The sequence below is a fragment of the Colias philodice genome, chromosome 18 (genome assembly GCF_061535455.1).
Source record: "Colias philodice isolate Cphi_HAF_F1 chromosome 18, ilColPhil1 Martin Lab GWU primary, whole genome shotgun sequence".
NCBI classification, from domain to species: domain Eukaryota; kingdom Metazoa; phylum Arthropoda; class Insecta; order Lepidoptera; family Pieridae; genus Colias; species Colias philodice.
The window spans coordinates 9760170-9783029 of record NC_143103.1 but is presented as its reverse complement, the minus strand read 5'-3'; the positions used below and the strand labels follow the sequence as shown (position 1 = coordinate 9783029).

Sequence of the window (22860 nt, the reverse complement as noted above, 5' to 3'; positions counted from 1 at the left end):
GGGAACCAAAGCTTTTATACAAGTTTTCCAAAATTTCGTATAAAAGATTAAGATTAAGATTAAGATTTTGAATCAACTGTAGTTTATAGTTGTATATTCTAGTCATCAATCCAAACGCAGCATTCCTCTACTCATCTCCCACAATATGTCTCTCATTGTATCGCCGATAGATACGACGACAGTAATTAGAGCCTCCATAAAATATTGTTCGGCAAAACAAATGGCACACATAAATCAACGACACAATTACAACAAATTGGACAACAAATAACGAATTTTGGCAATCTCCGTCGAGCACTTTACGAGTCCTGTCAATTGTAGATATTTAAGCATTCCACAAGATAGGGGAAATAGGTATTTGGCAACAATACATCGAGGAAATCGTATCGCGACAAACTTAAGAGGACGCGCCTGCCAACATTTTAAAAGCTGGCAACACCACTTCTAATGTCACGTTTCCCGCGTCCCCAAACCGTTCAGTCCTGACGTCAATTTATTGATTCAAAGTTTTTCACGCGTTAACATTTATTGTTGCGTTCATCGCGATAACTGTTGTTTTACCATAAATTATTTACAAGCTATCACGACTAACCAATAAAAACATCTTAAAATTATTATACAGCGCGCACGAAATGTCAAATCTCCCGCCGAATCCCATTCGCGCGCTGTCATTAATATTCGAATAGATCTTTAATTGAGCAGTCATTATCTGTGCGATCATAAAATGGCGATTTTACGATAGAGGGCGCGCATTAGCCGTAGTCGCGGGATAAATCAGGTGGAGCACAAATATTACTGTCAGTGGGAGCGTCATAAACGCCGGGCGTTTTGCAATTATTTATTTCGACTGAAATAACTTCGTCGTAAATGCAGTTTTGCAAATAATCTGCGGTATTAGCCGGATTGATGTTGGCGCGTTTTCGGCGCGTCTTGCGCATAAATACGCGATTATATTTGTCACGTAATTAAGGCTACGACTCACGGTCGGCCACGCTAAGCACTTGACATAAATTTTATATCATTGAAGCGCCTTCTTCAGAACTCGCCTAGTGCATCAGAAACGGTGATACCCACGTAATGAACCTATCCACAATAAATATTCAATTCATTATTTTAAAAATTTTTGCGAACGCAAAGAAATTTCAAAACATATTGTGTAAAATAATAATAGTCGACAACTAACAATAATTTCATGTCGCATTAGTTGGTACTAAACGATAAAAGATTGTCATAACTTGTCAGTGGAGGCCGGGTCTTAACCGTCATGTTAGCCAAATAGTAATTGCTACACTGTTATGTTTTCCTGGTACTTGTGCTGGACCTTAATTAAGACTTAATTTATGTTACATGGGCATCGCGACGCAAAGTCGGCTTGTTGGATGTGATAATTTGTGAGATAGTGGCCGGCTTTCGTTTACGAACTTTATGTCACGTGGAATTGGCGCAGAGGCAACTTTTATTGTTTTGCGTCATCCTCTTCCCTTGTGGTAAACAATAGTTGTGTGTATTTCGAAAAAAATACACTTCTAAAATTTTTTTTCCTGGCAGTTACAGTTTTTTTATAAAAAAAAATTATCGAACAACCATAAACAATCTAAAATTAGAACGCTATAAAAAAATGTTGTGTGGTTTTATGAAACCACGGTAAAAGTGAAACTGTTCGAACGGTTTCGAACACTGCTTTGTGTAGCGCATGTCGCGTGTCGGTCGGCTGCCGAGTAGGTATACCAGGTATACCTACTCGGCAGCCGCGATACACGCGACATGCGCTACACAGACCAAAAAGTTTGAGACGATGTAATAAAAGTTTCACTTTAAAAGAAAATTTTTTGAATTCCGAACGCAATTTACACATCTATTTTATCTGTACCATGGTTTCGATGCATCATTGAGACAGAACAAAATGACAAGCAAAAAGTCACAACCGAAACGGGCTGTACGCCCACCTCGTTACGCGAAGTCATCTTCCTTTAAATATAGCACCGTTGACAAACGCGTTTGAACTGTTAGCAGTCTATTTTTGAACATAGATTAAATAGAATTTTCAGTTATATTAGTTCGTGATTAATTCATTTATTCATTAATGTAAAATTTATTTCTATAATAGTGATGCACGAATTTTATTGTCTTTGCAACTCTACCTTATTAATTTTTACAATTTGTTTTACGATTTGAACAAGCTGGTAAATACCAAATAATAATGGTTAAATTAATAATAAAATAAACAGTTACATGCATTTAACAAGCTCGTCTGATTTTTGTACGTTTTTATTTTCACCTAAACGATGTCGCGACGGGTGTTAAAATGTAAATTTATGTGGAATCCCTCTGATTTATGAGACGTCCGAAATAACTGTGACATTGTTGATGCGATCTTTATCTTAAGCAGTTTCTTGTTTTAGGAACTAATTAAACACTCACAAAAGCATTGCTTTCATTTGAGCTTTAGGATGGGTATTTTTAATCTGTGCTTGTAATTTCTATTTTTAATCTGCATTACGTTTGACATTCAAAAAGTTTTATGACACCTTGTGTTTGTTTTTATTCCTAGTTTCATATTCCTTTTAAAAATCTAGACAAAGACAAAGTATTATGTAATAAAATAAACTTTTTCAATCATAATTTAATATAACGAGAATAAACAATAGCACAAATAGGCCACCTGCTCTATATGAAAGTACCAGGCTACTATAAATATTAAAGAGATGGCGGGCGCGCGTCGCATTTGCATACGATGTTCAATTACGATCCTGGAGTATGGAATTATAAGTAGCTCTCATATTGTTATGCTTTTCGGGTACCTCATCTGTAGTTTTTTTATACTATATCATCTACAAACCTTTTTTTAGAAAAAAATGCCTAAAGTAATACTGTTTTCTTAAACTAGATAGATATATTAAGTATGTATTGTGGTTAGGTACATAATATGACTACAAGAATAAAATAATACTTCAAAACGTTTATTTATAAAAAAAACAAACTATATCGTATTGGAAACAAAATGCATATTTTTATTCCAGTAATTAAAAAGGAAAAAATATTTAAAAAACTGCATATGAATATCAACGCCATCTGCCGGCAAGTAGCGGTAAATGACATCGAAAATCGATTAAAGTTCCGAATTGTTATTCTAAAAGGCTTTGAGCTGCAGGCGGTTTAATTTAAATATTCGAGAACAAAAATGATTTATCCTGCGGCTATGACAATGTTTAACTACGTGAAGTGAGATTGACCGCAACTTAAATACATATATTTTACTAGCTCTGCTTATGTTTTTTATCTATGGTCACTTGAGCTCATATTATCTTTTTTTCTAACCAGCCAGTCACAACTTGCGGTTACGCTGCGAATAAAATATAACCTTTTTCGTCATTATTTATGTGAGAATGAAAGATGAAATAAGTGTTAACTTACACTTAAACTTACAACAAGAACTTGTAAGTTTGTCTATTGTTTTTTTTTTTAAATTGACGAGCGATTAGGATTTCTGTCATATCTGACATAAGCGTCCACAGATTAAACAATATTATATCGGCTTTACTTTTTTGCGCGCACAATTTTGAGCCAGCATTATTTCCCGCCAATCTCGCAAGCTCATAAATCAATAATCATCCACAGAGTATGCAAATAAGGTATTATAACTGCAATATACAATCGTATTGATTAAATGACATCACGTATGGGTAATCTGTGTGATTATTTCAAATCACCGACACATTACATTAGAGGTAATCTCGTGTAATGGCGGCCGTGATCGCCTCCACTGTTAGTGTTGCCAGTTATACCTGATTGTCCCGAAATGTGGGAAACGAAAGACAATAAAAATTATGGGGACTTAAAATGTATATTGTGCTATTAAATTCACATTGTAAAGATAATGGGATTGTTGTTTAAACGTTTATCTTTCCGTCTGTTATAGCGTATTTACATAAAACGAATGTCTCTTTTAAATATTATACGGAATTAACTTAATTTGGAGGTTATAAATACAAGTGCATGGTTTTGGAATGTTCAAAGATATCCTTAAATATGTGATTTAATGTTAAAACCGAGTGTACGTTTTGCGTAAAATTTAAATTAAGATATAAGCGATTTAAGGAATCTTCAATTACATATTAAATGCAAATCCGGAGCCGTTCCGACAATTTATGTCGTAAGCCCACTTCATTAAGCGTTTCCTTAAGGTTAAATGCTCAAAATTACTGACACATCATTTTGTAGCGCATTAAAAATATATGTGTCGTATAAATTGGTTGCGATCGTAAGAGGTCTTGTAATTAATGGGATACAGGACAAGTTATGCACATTTGTCGGCTGGCAACACTGATTTTAGGCTTACCGCAAGCTGGCAACACTAAAAAAGAAAAGTAATAACACGCATGTCAAGGAGCAAAGTTATAATTTTAATCTTGTCAAATCCCTATTTTTATTAACTCGCTTCGCAATGTGAAATAAGAAATCGCATAAATTCGCAATTTTATATCTGTTATGATATCCGTAGGATGTTTTTGAATGTATTTATAATGCAAAAATATGTCGGAACTGACGCCGCACGTGCGTGGGATGACATATCAGCCATTTTGATATGCTGTTGTGACATTTAACTTGCTTTTTATGCAATTAAACCTTATTGAATTGTACCTTCGATACTTAAAATTGTTGAATAACTATTGTTCTATGATTTTACTATTGTTATGTATTAGGGAGAGCTAATTTTGGTAAGTATTAATTTCTGGTCGCGGAAGAATTCTAACAAATACCCGCGGCCCCATCATTAAAGCGGCTCGACGGAACACAGTGGGGTTTTAGTCGGTAAGAATCCGACATAACCCACGGCTCCTTCCCCGGGGGCCGTGGGTATCTTTGGAAGATTTCCCCACTATAAAAAAAAAAAAAGGTATTAAGTAATTTCTTTTCAATCCATCAGGCCCCGGAATCACAGACACAATAGAAAATCTATTGTGTCGCGGTCGGATCTGGCCGTTCGGTGCTCAATGGGTTAAAATAAGATAATTTTTAACTTAGTTCGAATCTACCAGAAAAACTTCCATTAAAATTTATCCACCTGAAAGAGAGTATTGGCCGAACAAATGACAGTATTTTGTTATTGTATACCTAAGTTACTATAAGTTCCCAAATGCATTTATTAAAAGGCGATTATTTTACCATTCCCAACCAACTTCATTTGTAGGTAAGTAAAGATAAAGCTATCCCTTCACAACACCTCTAAACCAACATGACTCAAACATTCACAAAATACCAAACATTCCCAATCTATTGAAACCAGTTTTTTAACAGCATTTGTATTAAGTAGATGGCCAATTCAAAAAATCACTATAATTTTGTCGGAGTAAAACTATGAGCTGTCAAAATTGACGTCCGTAAATCATCTGTTCGTTTTTTGTTCTCTAATAATTTCGTTAAGGGCTTTTTAAACGGAATATTTGGAATAGCTGCCGGTATGAATCGCCTTTATTGGAATTTAAATGGCCGGCATTAAAATGGATTATATCATACAATTTTAGAGGTATTCAATCGCTTTGGTTTGTGCGTGATATGGATATAATCTGTTATTATATTATATTGTGGTTTATGTTTTTGCTGGTGTGATTTATTTTTATATAACGTACGTATTATGAAGTTTAATGCGTCAGTTTGTCTGTTTGTATGTCTGCAAGTTATACCAGGCAACAGATTTAAAAGCGTTTAAACTATCATTCGTCATAATCCTAATAATAAGTTATTTTTATCTTCTGCTCAATAATAAGTTCCTTAGTAAATTAGATCTAATCGTAATCAAATTAGCTCTTAATATCAACAAATATTTCAGCGCTATTTCTTACACTTCAATACAATGACACATCACATCACAGATAAAAAGAACCAAAGACAAACAGAAAAAAACAGAACTCGCTAGAGAAGATTTATAATTCCCTGACGATATTCATATCTCGACAATGAAAAGCATAAATAACGAAGCCCGAAAATATCTAAATCCAAATTCATTGGTCCCGCCTGTCCTGGGCAACAGTCGAGCAAACAAAAAAAGAAATAAAACGCCTGAGACGGAAAAAAGTACGGATGGATGGAGCAAGGATAACCTTTTTAATTTTGTAATTTGGACTATTTTTTGGGGAAATATAAGTGCCTTAGGTGATGAATGTTTAAGATTCGATCATTATTTTTGTGACAAAACCTACTATGTTGATTATATTCTCAAATAATTATAGAGTACATTACTGAAAAAAGCCTTATTACATTTCAATCAATAATTCACAAAGAAATTATTTCTCATAATGGTTAAATTCTGTCATTAAAATATAGTCCCTCTGCTTATTGTTTGCTAAATATTTCAGCAGCTGCTTTGAACTAAATAATTCAATAATTCAACAATAGTAATTTTAATTATAATCAAAATATTAACCGACCAAATGTAGGTAGGTGTTTCATTTATATAAGGACTAGCTGTGCCCCGCGGTTTTACCCGCATTGCTCCGCTCTTATGGTGTGAGTCTTAGAGTTGGTAGCTCCGCTCCTACTGGTCTTATATTAATACTATAGCCTATATTAATCTTCCTCGATCGAATGGATCTAACATTGAAATAATTTTTCAAATCGGACCTATGGTTCCTGAGATTAACGCGTTCAAACAAACTCAGATCTATAATAGTATAGATATCTCCAATAGTCGAAAAGCCTTTTTTATAGTTTCATTAGATTTGTTTCGTACGGGATTAGAAAGGTCCAGATAAAAGCGATGGATCCTGATTTATGTGGACCTCTCGGTGTAATTAATCTTCGGATCTTCAGGTGACTCGGGTCTGACTGTCAGACGGTTTGTTTCGTCTGGTTATTTTGTTTTTGGTCTGGTAAGTTGAGAGTTAGGATGTTCTGTACAATGGAGATAGGAAATAGTGCAAGATGAGGTAAGGACTTAGGACATCTTGTAAAAGTTAGGATAAAGGAGTTAGCAAAAACTAAGTTACCTAGTAGTAACATTTTAGTTAGGTCTGAAATGCATGATACTGGTTTGTTAAGTTTTTATAGAAGTAAGCTTCACATATGCCGTGTGTGAAAAATTGTCCTGGAATATTTATTTATTTATTTACATAATATGTTAATAAGGTAACTGAGATAATACCTAATGATAATATGAGGATTAATTCTTAGGATATTGATATATACGCTATACGATATATACGCAATAGGTATTCCTTATGATGGCTATTTATTTGACAGAAGACAAGTGCTGCACAAAGCAGGTGCAATAAATATGAGCTTCAAAACAACTCAGAGCTGAGACAACTTTATTGACAATAATTTTCGATATCAATCATTATGATAAGTGATTACTATAACATACCTATAGTAGAGAGCAATAATAATCATAAGTTGGTAACTGTTTGTATACAGAGTTTTAAAGTGCCTACTTCATCCCTTATGTTTTTAATGTTAATACAAGTTAAAGTATGCGTAAAATGTATGTTCCAATTACGGACAGAATGCAGACTCATCTAACAGTGCAGAAAATAATTACTCATACAGAGAATTAAAATGTTTATTTATCCGCTAAACATCGCCGCCGCAAGCTTAAGGTCACTAGCAGACGCGGACCACGTGCGACCTGCCAGTGACAGCTCACAAAATTAGTCACGTGGCCGTTAATAGCCCCTGGGGTGGCTTTTTTCCCCAATACCCCGCTTGTTTACAACAGTTGGTAGCTATCGATCGAGCCCCGTAACTCATGTTTGTTTGAGGGGCGGCCGTTTTCCATCGATTTTCCGGTAGGTACACTACATCTGAAGGCGGCGGCACGTGTGTGTGCGTCGGGCGCTCGGCGCGCACTGCGCGATTAGCGGCCGGCACCGCGCCGCCCGATTGGGCCATCCATCACCCGCCCCGCCGCCGCCCCGCGCCCGCCACCCCCGCCCCGCCGGCCCCGCAAACTTCGACCTTACCGCTCTAACATAAGGTCCATCTTGCGATCGGAGGGCCTCGCGAGGCGTATTTTTAAGAAGGATACTTAGTGCGTTATATTATTATAAGTTTTTTTGTAGCCCGCTCGTATGGCGGCCGGGTCGACGCTCTACTCCGGTTATGATACGGAATGCTTTGAGATTTTTGATTGAGGTTTTATTTTATTTGGCGCGACGGGCCGATTACATTTCTCGTATTCGTGTACGTGTTTTTGTTTCGCATTTCATTGTTAACGAGATCGATTTTAACGATAAGGGAGCGTTTAATGAAGTCGTGGGTGTGCCGTGACCTGACACTAGCACTTGGCCGTTTTTTAGGTTCGATTCGCCCACCGATGACGTCACGAGCGTGTCGGTCCGTCTCACCGCAATCCGTTAGCCTCCTACACGCTACGTACTTTTCGGTTTAAAAGCTTTCTAATCTCTCAAATAACTTTATCATTTTCGATTTAATATATGGCCGCTATTAAGCAATACACGCTTGACATCGCACAAAAACTGTGAAATGATTTATAAAATCTGTCAATTCTTATTCGAATTTGGTAGGTAATATTTAGACAGGGCAACACTGATGACGTATTGGCGAACAAGATTCCAATTTCAAATTTGAATTCTGAAATCGAACTGTTTGTCGCAAAAGCCTTCGAAATTTAAAATAATTGATGGTAACAAATTATTGGTATCTCTTAGTATGGTCCATGGTGGTCTCTGTTGCGTGCGTCGGCAATTTGTACTGACCTGACCCGACAAGTATGCGATTATATGCTAATATTGCACTCACACGGTATTCACTAACATATTTATCTTTCTTGTTTTCTGTATGCGATTTTTGTAGTGGATTTTGGTATAAATCTAGCTTGTTAACTAGGTCTGTTAGTTATGGCAAGTTCTTTGTTTACAATTATATCAGCGTTAGAGTTAGGTACATCATTTTTATGTAAGTAATCATCTACTTAATACGTTTCTACTTAATTATTTAAGGCTAATGTCAAAAATGCATCTTTAGTAGAGTTTCTATAAGCCATATGTTTTACAGTTATTTCCAATGCATATATTAAAACGTTGATCTGTCATAAAATAACGCACAACAATATTGTTTACTTATTACTTTATTATGCAAATGGCGCATTAAATCTATTTCTATAATCGTTTAAAATGTTAACAAAAATCGTTATCTCGATATCAAGCAATCAGCGACCGGGTTAAAGGCATGTAATTCTATACGAAGGAACAGGTTCGCAAATTCGTATCTACATCGGATAGGTGAACATACACACAAACATGTATATAGTGGTCATTGGCTCGGAGAGTGCAATTTTCGCACGACCCAGCAACTTAAAAGCGAGCGAAATGAGCGCTTTGAGACCGCTAGCTAAAATGCATCTTTGCACCGGCGCGCTTTGGTACCAAGATGGAGATTACGCCGCGCCAGACAGAAACACCCCTGTGCTAACGCAATACGATCTAAATTAGCTTGCACTAACACAGTCGCTTACGACGTTCAACAATGCAGCTGTCGCTAACGAACACCGATTCCCGCTCTAATTTGCGGACATGGCGAACGATCGATCTTATTGGATTTTTGAAAAAGGAACGCGTTATGAGCCGAGACACAAATTGAGCAATTCCCTGCTCACTCGCTCACTCATACGCCTGTCTCTATCTTCTTATTTTGAATTTCATCGTTAAAATAATAATAATATTACAATAATTAGCTTAATCCTTGTTTCTCACGTGAAGTTCTCTTTATTCGAATTGTTTTCCCCTTAACTCGGCCACCATATAAGATGCAACATCGAGATTAAAATATTTTAAAGCTCGCACATTCGGATAAGTACTTACGCAATAAAATGATTTTATTCCGAATAAAAGTTAAGAAACACACAATCCCAAGTTTTATTATTCATCCGATATGTACCATTTTATCGATCTTCAAAGATAAGCTGCAGAAACGATAATAAAATCATTATATTGGTTCATAATAACTTTACAATCCATTTAAGAAGTTGCTCTTAAATAATCCTTGTTAGAAATAGATAACACCACAGATATGCCGAGCATTAAGTAAATTTGACATTATTTAATCGCCTTAATTATCCTTTTTACTTTTATTACACCGTAATTTATGGGAAAATCATCTGTGGAGAGCAACCCTGACTCAGCCTAAACATTCCAAAGCACGTCACCATAGTAACGAAAGCTCACATCTAAAAGATCGGAACTACATAAAAATGCAACGCAAAAACAACTCTACTACTTAAAACATAAAAAAGAATATCGCAGCGAGCGCGCAATGAAGTTATAACATAAAATTCGATGGTTCCGCAATCGTACCGGCAATAACAATGAAACTGCGACCTTAATGTAAGTAGCTAAAGAGCTGTTTCGAATGTGTCTCATTCAAGGCGCGTAAGGAATTGTTTTATCTCTTTCTCACGTCGTAAAGACGTATCGTGCGGTCCCACTCCAGCGATCCTTTCTTGTTGAGGACGGAATCGATAACCTAGTACCGTCCCTTTCTCTCGTTTTTCTGAACGCAGCTCCACTGTAATCCGTCTTCGGCGTTCATTGAAGACGTTAGATAAAAATCGGAATTGTAACGAAGCCGAATAAATTGACTCCGCTCCTTCCGATTCCATTTCTGATTTTAGTACTTTATTATTTTTTATCTGACGTCTTGTATTTGTGCGCGGTGCTTTTGATCGGTCCGGTTAAGCGGATAAACTTATGGTCGGGTGATGGATGGGTCTTTGGATTTTAAGTTATGGTGGATTTTAGGAAATTTTATGTCCTCAATTTGTCCCTTTTTATGTTATTGTTAATGCTTTTTCGAATCAAGTGAGCTGAATGATTCTTAATATTTTGCACAACTACACCATATTATATTTTACAAGTAAATGTTTCAACTTTGATCGCAAATTTATTCCCTTACAAGTTCATATTTACTTAAATTTTTCACGTACAATCGACCGTATCGTATCGATGCACGGTCAAGTGAGCATCGTCCGTTAATTGATTTAGTGTAATGGAAACGGGCACTGTTACTGACGTATTATAATACAAGCGAGATGGATGATAACGGCGCGTACAAGTGGAAGTGAGATAGATGATCTATTTGTGCGGACATTGTAGCGTAGCAAGTGCATTTCAATGTTATCGTAATTGTTGCTCTATGTGTATATAGATAGAGTTTAGGTTAGAACAATGCTTCGGTTACGGGTTATTGTTATGAATGGGCCGGTAGATGGCGCTGCTATATTGATGTCATATTTATTTGACAGGCAAGTGTTTTGTATTGAGATGTTCGGTTTTTTTTAATCTAAAAATGCGCATAGACACTACATGTGCTGTTGACTTTTTGTCTCTAATTGCACTTGAATATTGTTGTTTTTTTGTTTTGTTACTACAATTAGAGCTTTCTGAGCTTTTCTCTTTGTTGTTCAGGCATTCATATGAAGTTAAAGATCGGGTACATAAATGGAAACAAAAAATTACCAATAAATTATCATAATATACTGAATGCAATAACATCCATTAGCCAAGAGCTTTTTAATCTTTTAGCTTTTTCTAATAAGTATATTTTTTGTGAAGAGTATAAGGTACTAATTAGTATTGTTTTGACCAATAAGACAATATTGGATTTATATATTTCTACTAGTGGTCCGCCCCGGCTTCGCCCGTGGTACATATTTCGCAATAAAGTAGCCTATGTCCTTTCTCGGGTATCAAAATACCTCCATACCAAATTTCATGCAAATGGTTCAGTAGTTTAGACGTGATTGAGTAACAGACAGACAGACAGAGTTACTTTCGCATTTATAATATTAGTATGGATTAAGTATATGTTTTATTTATATCCAATCATAACCTAAGTAAAGTGGCTCTACATTTTGTTAATATTTAAATTTTTGATAGGCGCTACATGTTTTTTTTAAATAATGTGGCTATACTTAAGTCATTAGAAGTGTTGTTCCTTTTTCTTTGATATATTAGTGGGTATAGGTATTTTAAGAACCTGATTTAAATATGAATTATAACGACCAGACTATACATAACATAACATGTTACGGAAAATTATCTTTGAACAGATTTTAAACCAGATTATACCAACTTGAAAACTAACAAAACAAATGACTTCGAATAAATATTTGCTTATCACAATATGTCCTTTGCTTTCGACACTTAGCATCTAGCTGTCATCGAACCCACTGTATGCGAGATCTTTTAAATCACCGTCACTTAACGCGTTGACAAACGTTTGTATTCAATATTTAAACACTTCATTGATTTTTGTTATGATAAAAGATTTGTGCATACAAATCAAAAACTTGAATGTTCTTTTTTTTTTCTAAAAAACGACGTAATTTTTAGTCTGTGTCAATAAAAAATAAAATAGCTGGCTGGTTTCATTATTCTAAATTTGAACTTTTCAACAAGGGACATACAGAATATGTGTGTGAACAGCAAAATTTGAAATTACATTCGAAATTTAAATCCTATCGTAACAAGGGATTTTTTTGTTTTTTTCTTAGCAGCCTGTACACATTTTTTTCATTCTTAGTGCACATTGTATGCAGCCTGTACACAGATTAATAAATTCGAAATTGAAAGTTCTATGGCCGATATTTACCTGGATACTCACCGGGGCTGCCCAGGAACACTGACGAGTAGACGCGCCGCGCTACGTCCGGCGGGGAGGACCATTCACGCCGCGACGGGCACCATTTGCCTGAAAATGTATGGAAATATTATTTTTTATACATAATTGTCTTAAAGTATAAAAATTTCATTTTAATACGATTTATTTAAGTTTTATCGCAATGGTTTTAAAGTTAAATCATAGGGTCCGTCTTAATGGAATTTTTACTTAGTCTTCAAAGTTCAAAGTTAATTTTAAGTCCAGGACTTTAAAAATAGTCTTGGAATATTATTGTAGCCCTTTATAAAGATTTAGTTGGTACAAAAAACTTGACCCTAAGCGTGTTAGGTATAAGTTTTAACATTAATCACAAATTGTTGAAGTTTTGAGTTTTGACGTTGTTAACGTGAAGAATCGTCATGCGTTTGCAACAAATTGGCAATACAATGTCCCCAACGCAGTCTGATAAAAAGCCATTACGACGCCTGCTAATGTCCTCCCAACAACGTTTTTTCAACCGAGTTCGGGGTTCGATTCCCAAGAAAAAAGCCGTTACATTAAGCTCTTCCCGCCTATCTAATGGATTCTACCAAGTCTCTCAGGACCAAGGCGTCATTACGCAAAAAACACGACGAAAAAAACGAAAAATACTCAACTAAAAAACACCTCCTGGGAGCGCAAAGGTGTCGCCACCCCTAGTCCTTTTCCCCAAAAATAAGGGGAGGCAATATCATACACCATTAGCAATTTTCCTACTTTTTAACGGTGTCACACTGCATAAGTATATTATTCGCTGCGTAATAATGTGCATTTTTTATACAGTCGCATTCAACGAGTTTAATAATAAGGTAGGTACGAATACAAACAGAGCTAAACCGAGGGCAAATACGTGATGTTCTTTTTAATTATTTAATTGAATAATAGCTCCATGGTAGTGCAGCATTTTAGTGCGAGCAACACTGCGGGAGGCGAGCGGAATGGAATTTTGAAAAGAGAACTCGACCATAATTTTCGCTCGCGTTATGTACCTTTTTTGAAATTCGTAATTCGAACAAAAGCGCGGCGCAATGGTGCATGCATGATTGATAGCGCGGCGATGACGCGCGCGCCAAATGAACATTCGATTTTTAAAAAAAGCCCTTGACCTCCGCTGTCTTTGTATTACTTCTCTTATCTGTGGTTCGTTAAAAACGGGAATGGCTTTTGTTTCGCGGGGGACGTAAAGCGGTCGTTGAGGAAAGCGAAAATTGCCCCATCGCGTCTAAAAACAAGTTAACGCCATAAACAAATACTAAAAATCTTGTAAGCGTAAGGCGGCACTCTAAATAAGAATTAAAGTAGAATTGCTGAGGTGTGACTCCCTCGCGAGGGTAAGGCGACGATATTCATAAGGCGAAAAATTATAATAACCTGCTGAATATCAAGACTGGGGTGCGGCGGTGGCAACTGGCAATACTATGTTATTTATAACGCGAGACCTCGTGTTTGTCGAGGAAATTGTCTAAATATGCCCTTACTTGTAACTCTGAGACGCGTGACGATGTTTAAATACACCGACAGCCATTTTGCGCACGCAAATTGATGCGATTCGCAGTATTCTAACGGGATACACGTATAAAGCGATTGAACTATATAATCTGAAGACATAATTTCATAAACAATGCAATGATACAAATCTACAGCAATTATAAATAAAACAATAGAAGAATGTTTTTCTTCAAAACCTATTTTGATCCGAACAAATCTCGGCTTAATAACAGACCAGTACCAGGCAATCATAAACACCCAGCAATTAGTTGTTATAATGATAACTGTTAATTATTGTACGTTCCCCTCGATTTTTGTTAATTTTGACGCTTCAGGTGTTCTTTTTGTTATTGTTAATTAGTTTTGTATGGAAGTGTAATTTTTGTATTGTTATGTTTATCGTTTGTTAACATTGCCTTTTAACGAATTATAGAGTTCTTGATTATAATTTAAATTTAGTTTCTTGATAACGTTAATTGCGGAGTTTTAACTAAATATGTATTAGTTGTGTGTTTAATTTGTTTTTAGGTGAATACTTCATTAATTATATGTTGTTACATTTACATTGAGTTATATTTTGACGAAAAAACTTGATTTGCCCTATGGTGTGAATGACCCGGGTTTTTACGCTAGTAGAGTGAGTTCGATTCTCATGACCGGAAAAAATAATGTGTTAGGAATATAGTGTTTTTCTAGCGTCTGGGTGGTCATGTGTGTATTATGAATGTATTTGTTTACAAGATAATCAATTGTTTTGTAAAATACGCGGAAACTATTTGGATTTTTTAACAATTAGCACTTATTTTTACAATAGCAGGATTCAAACCCGTGTCATGACTGCAAGTATAATTTTTAAACAATAAATTAAAATACCTTAAACATGTCAAATAAATCAAACGCATTCAAAAGGCAATAAATATGTTTGGGATGATTTAGTGAGATACTAGGAGATCAGCACCTGCTAGCATGTAGGTACCTGCGTAAGGGATGTCTCCGTTCACACAATAAATCACATATTTAAGACGCCGCACGGTTATGTGACCCTAGTAAAGGTTTTATGTGTTTTTTGTTTATTTTATTCTTAATGCACGGATATGCTGCTTTAACCGACCACGCTGATAGGAGAGTTATGTTTTTATCTATCTATGGTCACTATATTATATGCTTGTTATCGAAATACCTATCAGTGGCTTATAATAGTAATTTCAAAATAATAAAAACTAGTTTAACATCTGATCCCGCATTAAAATGAATTACCTTAAAAACAACATAAGTAAAATGCTCTACATTTAAATAAAAAACAACTTATCTCTTTAAAAAACCGTCCAATCAATCATCTTGAAATAACCAATTTACATTCGTACTAAGTCATATTATTTTTCTTCCACATAAGTAAATTTAAAAACTCCAAAACACATAAAAAAGGTAACCGACATCGTAAGGTATATGAAGCAATTTTCGTAATAGCATAGGAACCCGTCCCCTAGGGTCTACGGTATTTATATATATTGTACCCAATTATTTATATCCAATAAGGAAACTTTAATTTTAGGAGCGTAGTTTGGTAGGTTTTGGTGGACAGTTCGACGAAAATGCATAGAAAGTAATGTATGAATTTCTGTCTTGATTGATACATAAGTATTATTTTGTAAAAAAAAATATGTGTGGCACTCGAGGTAAAGCAATTGCATAGCATCGCATCGCTGTGCCGGTTGGAGTGGGGGGTGTTAGGTTTTTTCGTTACGGAATTTTTACATTCGGTCGCCGCGCTCAGTCTGAGATAAATGCAATAGCTCTAGTTGTAGTAAAGCGTCTATGCATCCTACATTCTCTATAATATAAAAATGAATCCCAAAATGTGTTGGTAAGCGCATAACTTGAGAACGGCTGAACCGATTTCGATAATTTTTTTTTTAATTATATTCCTTGAAGTACGAGGATGGTTCTTATGTAGAGAAAACGTAAATATGTACCACGGGCGAAATGTGAAATGTGTGTTTTCTACGTAAAATCTAAATATAAAATAGACTATACGTAATAAGTTTGCTATAAGAAAATTATTAAATACATTAATCTAATTTATAACTGAATCGAGACGGCGAATCTATAGAATGCATATACCTACACATAAAACGGATATCGGCAAAAGAGCAACGCTAACCAAAGTTAAGCTGAATTTCATAAAATCATATCGCAGACTAATTACAATAACAATAGACGCTACCTCAAATATCATCCGAGCGTAAAAACAATGTGTTATAAAAAAATGCATTTTTAAACGCGAGCTGCCTAATTGCGCCCGCCCTAGCCAGGGCGGATCCGCCTTACTCTTAAACCAATAGAAATAAACGCGAATATTGTCCGACTGCCCGATGTCTTTTACTGTCTTATTGAACATGATATACGTGGCAAGAAAGGCTCCGTTTGTCAGAGGAAAATGGGACGTCTTCCGTTCCGATAGAGCGGCGAATGCCTTGGGCGGAGGCAGGGTCGATGGCTCGCTGAGGGAGGCATCCTAGGTATATCATCGTAGGTACGAATCGATAGTCTATGTGCTTAGGTGTCTGCTTTTAGTCGGTGTCAAAATTGCTTAGCTCATGTTCACTTTGGAATTCGAGAGTCGCCGTTATGACGATATTTATGCGAATTTGTTGAATTGAAAAAGTTGGAGAATAAAACACATAGTTATGTACGCGCTTTTGCAATTTGGAATATACGATTAGGAGAAAGGAGAAGGCATTTAAACTTTTCAAATTAGAATTCTTTGTAATCCAAAAGTCGTTGTATCTTTTGATTTGTTGCTATAAACAAAACATTAGCTGGAAACATTTATACCAAGTTTAGAAATGAGAGAAAAAAATATTTCAAAGAGCCACAAGATTACATTTCAAAAATATGAAGTTCGTTAACCTCAAAACAAACATGGCGCTCGTCCGGAAGGCTATCCATTACGGCCTGACAGCGGCGCGTTTTTCAGCACCGCGTAGTTTGACAGCCGCTGTCTCCGCTGACAGCTGTCAAACTCGACCTTGACACTGTCACGGTGACAGTTCATCGATCATGGATGGACTGGAGTACGTCACTATGCCACGAGCTCTGACGTGCCCGCGTAATAATCATGTAAGTAGAAATATAGGTTGACATTTTTGTCGACCACATGTTGAAAACTGTAATTTAACATTACCCCGTCAGACAGCACATTCCACGGTATTTAACATTTATTCATTCATATTTTTGCCTAAAACGTAGCTTGACAAGTTATTTTATCACAAAAGAGCCTCCTATCTTTACCTTGGTAAACCTTAAATACTAACATCGTATTCCTATAAAAAAATTCTTCTTGACAGATTTGACGATGACAGGCTATTGCAACATCTGTTTCTTCTCCTATCTTACAGTAAGTGGAAAGTCAGTTTATGGTAACACCAGGAGATTATGTTATGGACATCTATGGCGCACTTTGCCATTAACAACAATATAAAAGGTAAATCAGACATAATCGAATAGCAGCAAAGCACCCAAGGCATAGTATTAAGTATTCTATGCCCAAGGCATTTAACATTAAGCACAACTTTATAATATCTCTTCCTAACTCTACATTCAGCTCTACTCCTAACAAATCTTGAATGACAATACACAAGAAATACACATTCACACTTCAAAAATCCACATCTCTCCAACTAGAAAAATTCAAATTTTTACACTAAATATAAAAAAACTAGCTGTTCCCCGCGGTTTCACCCGCATTGCTCCGCTCCTGTTGGTCTTAGCGTGATGATAAGCCTATTATAGCCTTCCTCGATAAATGGGCTATCTAACACCGAAATAATTTTTCAAATCGGACCAGTAGTTCCCGAGATTAGCGCGTTCAAACAAACAAACTCTTCAGCTTTATAATATTAGTATAGATTACAACTACATCCACTGAAAATCCAACACACAGGTGATAGGCTCCCAAACTAGTGTCCCAAGTCCCCGAATGAATATAAAACGCTCAGATAAAAGGTGGGGTGTGTAATGACGTTTTGATGGCCATCCACCGTTTACAAGTGACTCGGTAATGTGATTGACAGGGGGCAGAGGGCGTGGTTCATTTATTTAATTGTTTATCGTACTGTGGATTACAAGCGTATTTTTGTAATTAGGTTAGAAGGTGACATTTGTAGGTTTTTGTAAAACTGTATGGTCGATTTGGGAAATCTGCAATGTAACTTTGGAACATGATCCATACCTACTAATATTATAAATGCGAAAGTAACTCTGTCTGTCTGTTACTCAATCACGCCTGAACCAATTTTCATGAAATTTGGTATGGAGATATTTTGATACACGAGAAAGGACATATGCTACTTTTTATCCCGGGAAAATGACGCAATCCCGGAAATCCCACGGGAATGGGAACTGTGCGGGATTTTCTTTGACTGCGCGGGCGAAGCCGCGGGCGGAAACCTAGTAGTCTATAACGAATTATGGGTTGGTTAGCTACCTAGTATAAAAGAAATATAACTCCCTATTGCAATAAATAAATGCTCCAAGAATTAGTGTTACATTAAATCTGCTTGGTATACCCGACTGTCTATGTCATAGACTACCGTCTTTGTTTAGGTAAGTACTTTATATACTCCTATAGTACTTTATTCCTACACTAGAGGTCCGCCCCGGCTTCGCCCGTGGTACATATTTGGCAATAAAAGGTAGCCTATGTCCTTTCTCGGGTATCAAAATATCTCCATACCAAATTTCATGCAAATTGGTTCAGTACTTTAGGCGTGATTGAGTAACAGACAGACAGACAGACAGAGTTACTTTCGCATTTATAATATTAGTATGGATTATTAAGACATAGGATCCATAGCAACAGGAAGGCCATGTCACACGTTCGTTACACGATAATTACATTTCCCTCGAAAGAGAAAACTCAGGAATAATTCAGGTACAAAATATCTGTGTACGCTTGTAATAAAAAAGGGCGAAACACCAGTACTGAATTGTGCCAGTCACTGCTTAACTCCAGTTAAAATTGCACTTTATGTGTGTGGCATAAAGTTTGAGATCCCCTGTCCTGTGTTCAATGTTTTTTCGATTATTCATCGACTAAGAAATTACCCTCATATTCGAAGCGGGTATATTTTTAGGCTGTTTAGATCAAATGTATCAGGATGTATGAAATATATGTTTTTATTATTATTTAGGTGACAAAACTATTGACGCAATATTATTGCTAAAACTACTGAATTTTAAACGTGAATTTCACTTGCATAAAATAAAAAACCATGCACTATTTAGTTGCTGTTTCATCCATGAGCAAAAAGACGGGCAAACATTTTCAGCCCTTCAGAATTTATACCGGTCTTCAACTGTCTACATATTTTCAATTTCATTCAAATCGGCATTATTTTTAAGGGTGTGAAAGCGGTATAGACAGACAGACTTGCACTCATAATATTAGTATGAATTAGCATTTAATTAAAAACGTATAAAGCTCGCCAGGGTCATCGGCTCTAAATAATATCGTGCTGTCTTCGCGTGACCACACAAAATTAACTATCTAGTTAGGTGGAATTTGTATGTTTGTAATGAGAAACCTCCGTGATTGAACGTTTGCGTAAATGTGACGTTGAGGTGTCGGAGCCAGTTTTTGTAGAATAATTAATTATGTTTTGCGCTGTTTTATAAGTTGTTGCTATAATTTTTTGATACTTGGTACGTTTGGCAAACGAATCAAGAAAAATAGTGTACTGATTATGTTTTCTCATATGTTGTACCTATGTTGTTTTCTCAAGAGCGACTAGCCCCATTTTGATGATATTTCTTGTTGCCTTTAAACAAAATTTTTAAAATATCGGACCAGTTTAAGCTATCCTTTGCCTGTATTTTAATACTAAGTCAATATCTAAATTACCAGGCTCTCAGAAATAGGAAATAGGTTGTAATTAGCAGCATCGACGCGTGCTCACGACAGACGCAGCAGGGAATCTACTTGATACGCTGTGTTCCTGGTACAGATTGATATTGCTTATTTAGTTCAAGATTATGGGAAAAGCAATTTTACAAATCGCCATTTTATCAAATAAAAAAAACATAGATTGATTCCGTTGAATGCGATATATCATCAATGTTCACCGCTCTATGTGAATTAACTAACAGAAACAATGAGAAACATTTATATGATTTACCTATATTTATTAAAATAATATTATATCTTATATATAAAATTCTCGTGTCACAATGTTAGTCTGCATACTCCTCCGAAACGGGTGAACCGATTCTCATGAAATTTTCTGTGCATATCGGGTAAGTCTGAGAATCGGCCAACATCTATTTTTCATATGTACCACGGGCGAAGCCGGGGCGGACCGCTAGTTTAATATAAAAAGGTACATTTTTATTTGAGCAAATTCAAAACACTACATAACACAAATCGCAAATGCCGTAACTAACATTTCAAAACATTTCAAAATTATCATTTAATTTAATTTTTTCTACACAAATTCTAAATTCAAACGTATTTTTATAAACATTTCAAATTTGGAACCGTATTCGAACGCCGATGGCTCGATGGGAGAGGGCGCGGGGAGGGACCCTCTGTAACTAAATTTTGAACTGTCACGTAGATTAATGATGCCAGGACGGTGCGATACGCGCTAATGCGAACGGATTTGTGTGGATAAGCTGGATTATTTGAGTTTATAATTATTTTTAGTGCTTTTTTTCTTTATGTGAAAATACCGAAAATATGTCATGTTTTGATTTACACATAAAACTACTAGTTTACTTAGTTGATAAAAACTATTGTTGATTTTGAGGACCAAATTCTGTAATTCTACGCCAAGCCAATATTTTGCATAAAGTGCATGATCAACAGGAAAAGTATATTTCCTTAATACTGTAAAAAAGCATCTGTTTTTATTACAAACTAGCGGTCCGCCCCGGCTTCGCCCGTGGTACATGTTTACGTTTTCTCTACATAAGAACCATCCTCGTACTTCAAGGAATATAATAAAAAAAGAATTATCGAAATCGGTTCAGCCGTTCTCGAGTTATGCGCTTACCAACACATTTTGCGATTCATTTTTATATATAAGAAGAAGAAGATTATCTTCGTCTAAATCGAATAACAGGGAATACCCTTTAAGGAACACTGAATACTTAATATATTAAAAGTTTATTTGAATAAAATAATAATGATAATCTCTATTATTATATTCTCAGAATGAAAAAGATATCTAGGAAATATTATTCTAATGCGAGGTAGGTATTACATCTTACGTCTAGGAAATAGAATCTAATTATTTAATGCATATCGTGACTGAATAAAAACTGAACAGCGATACAAGTTTTACCTTTGGCCCACGATTTTACATATTTCTAAATGTTTATTAAGTTTATGATAATCTTTTTCTATCCATACTAATATTATAAATGCGAAAGTAACTCTGTCTGTCTGTTACTCAATCACGCCTTAACTACTGAACCAATTTGCATGAAATTTGGTATAGATATATTTTCATACCCGAGAAAGGACATAGGCTACTTTTTACCCCGGGAAATAGGATAGGTTTTATCCCGGAAATCCCACGGGAACGGGAACTATGCGGGTTTTTCTTTGACTGCGCGGGCGAAGCTGCGGGTGGAAAGCTAGTTTCCTATATTTATACCTATATCAAAGTTAGGTGTCTTCTTCTTCCTTTTTTTACCGCGAATATAGCTTGAAGTCTATGTATATTTAACAAAAATCGGTATTATCATGCTACGTATATAGTTTTTTTAATTAAATATTTTTAACGAAATTATTACTACACTAGCGACCCGCCCCGGCTTCGCACGGGTGCAATGCTGATACTAAATACACTACAGAAAAATTGTGAACGTTGTATAGGTATAAAAATATAGCGGCCCGCTCCGGCATCGCAATTCGCACGGGTATAAAATACATAGCCGGGCGGCCGCAAACGCTACGTCCCGCAATTTTTAAATCTGTAATATCTTCGAAAATATTCACTTAAATCATGCGGTGTAAAGGGCCATATAGATCTATATTAAATGAACAATGTATCCATGGTATTTAATTGCTTAAGGATTAATGCTGTATTGGTTAAAATCGCTTCGAAAATTAGCCATTATTTGTCGTAAAAAGTAAATGACAAAAAAAAGTTATTGTGGGTTATCCATAAGAGATAGACATATACCATCGCGGACTTTTCTGTAGACCTTTTCAATGTGTATAATACTTAGTACATTATTTTGATAAAACTCGTAGGGTTCAGCCTGCGTTTGCAATGTAAGCGGAATAAATGTAATTTTTTACGACATCACATTAGAAACCTCAAAAATAACAGTACTTCTCCACTACTTAATGGATCTTATTATACATATAAACCTTCCTCTTGAATCACTCTATCTATTAAAAAAAACCGCATCAAAATCCGTTGCGTAGTTTCAAAGATTTAAGCGTACAAAGGGACATAGGGACATAGGGACATAGGGACAGGGAAAGCGACTTTGTTTTATACTATGTAGTGATTAAAAACAAAATTTGCAAAACGGATTAAACTTTACATAGCTCTACCGGAACAAACATAAAATTACATATGTGAACACCTTCATTTTATGTCGATTTATACTGTAAAAAAACAAATAACCTTGATCTCAAAACACTGTGTTCTTCCGAATTTAGGATTTCTGATACGTTATCCAATCTAATCTTGAGATAACTTC

General features: G+C 35.8%; 1 protein-coding gene across 5 annotated transcripts in view; it reads right to left on the bottom strand.

Moving 5' to 3' along the window:
• Positions 1-22860, bottom strand: part of hth (Meis homeobox homothorax) — a 242504-nt gene that overhangs the window by 104452 nt on the left and 115192 nt on the right. For 3 of the 5 annotated variants that reach the window (XM_089706240.1, XM_089706242.1, XM_089706244.1), the window contains exon 9: positions 12607-12705. In XM_089706240.1, the coding sequence (XP_089562366.1) occupies positions 12607-12705 (99 nt within the window). The remainder of the gene's footprint in view (positions 1-12606; positions 12706-22860) is intronic. The other 2 variants (XM_089706241.1, XM_089706243.1) reach the window with 1 other exon arrangement.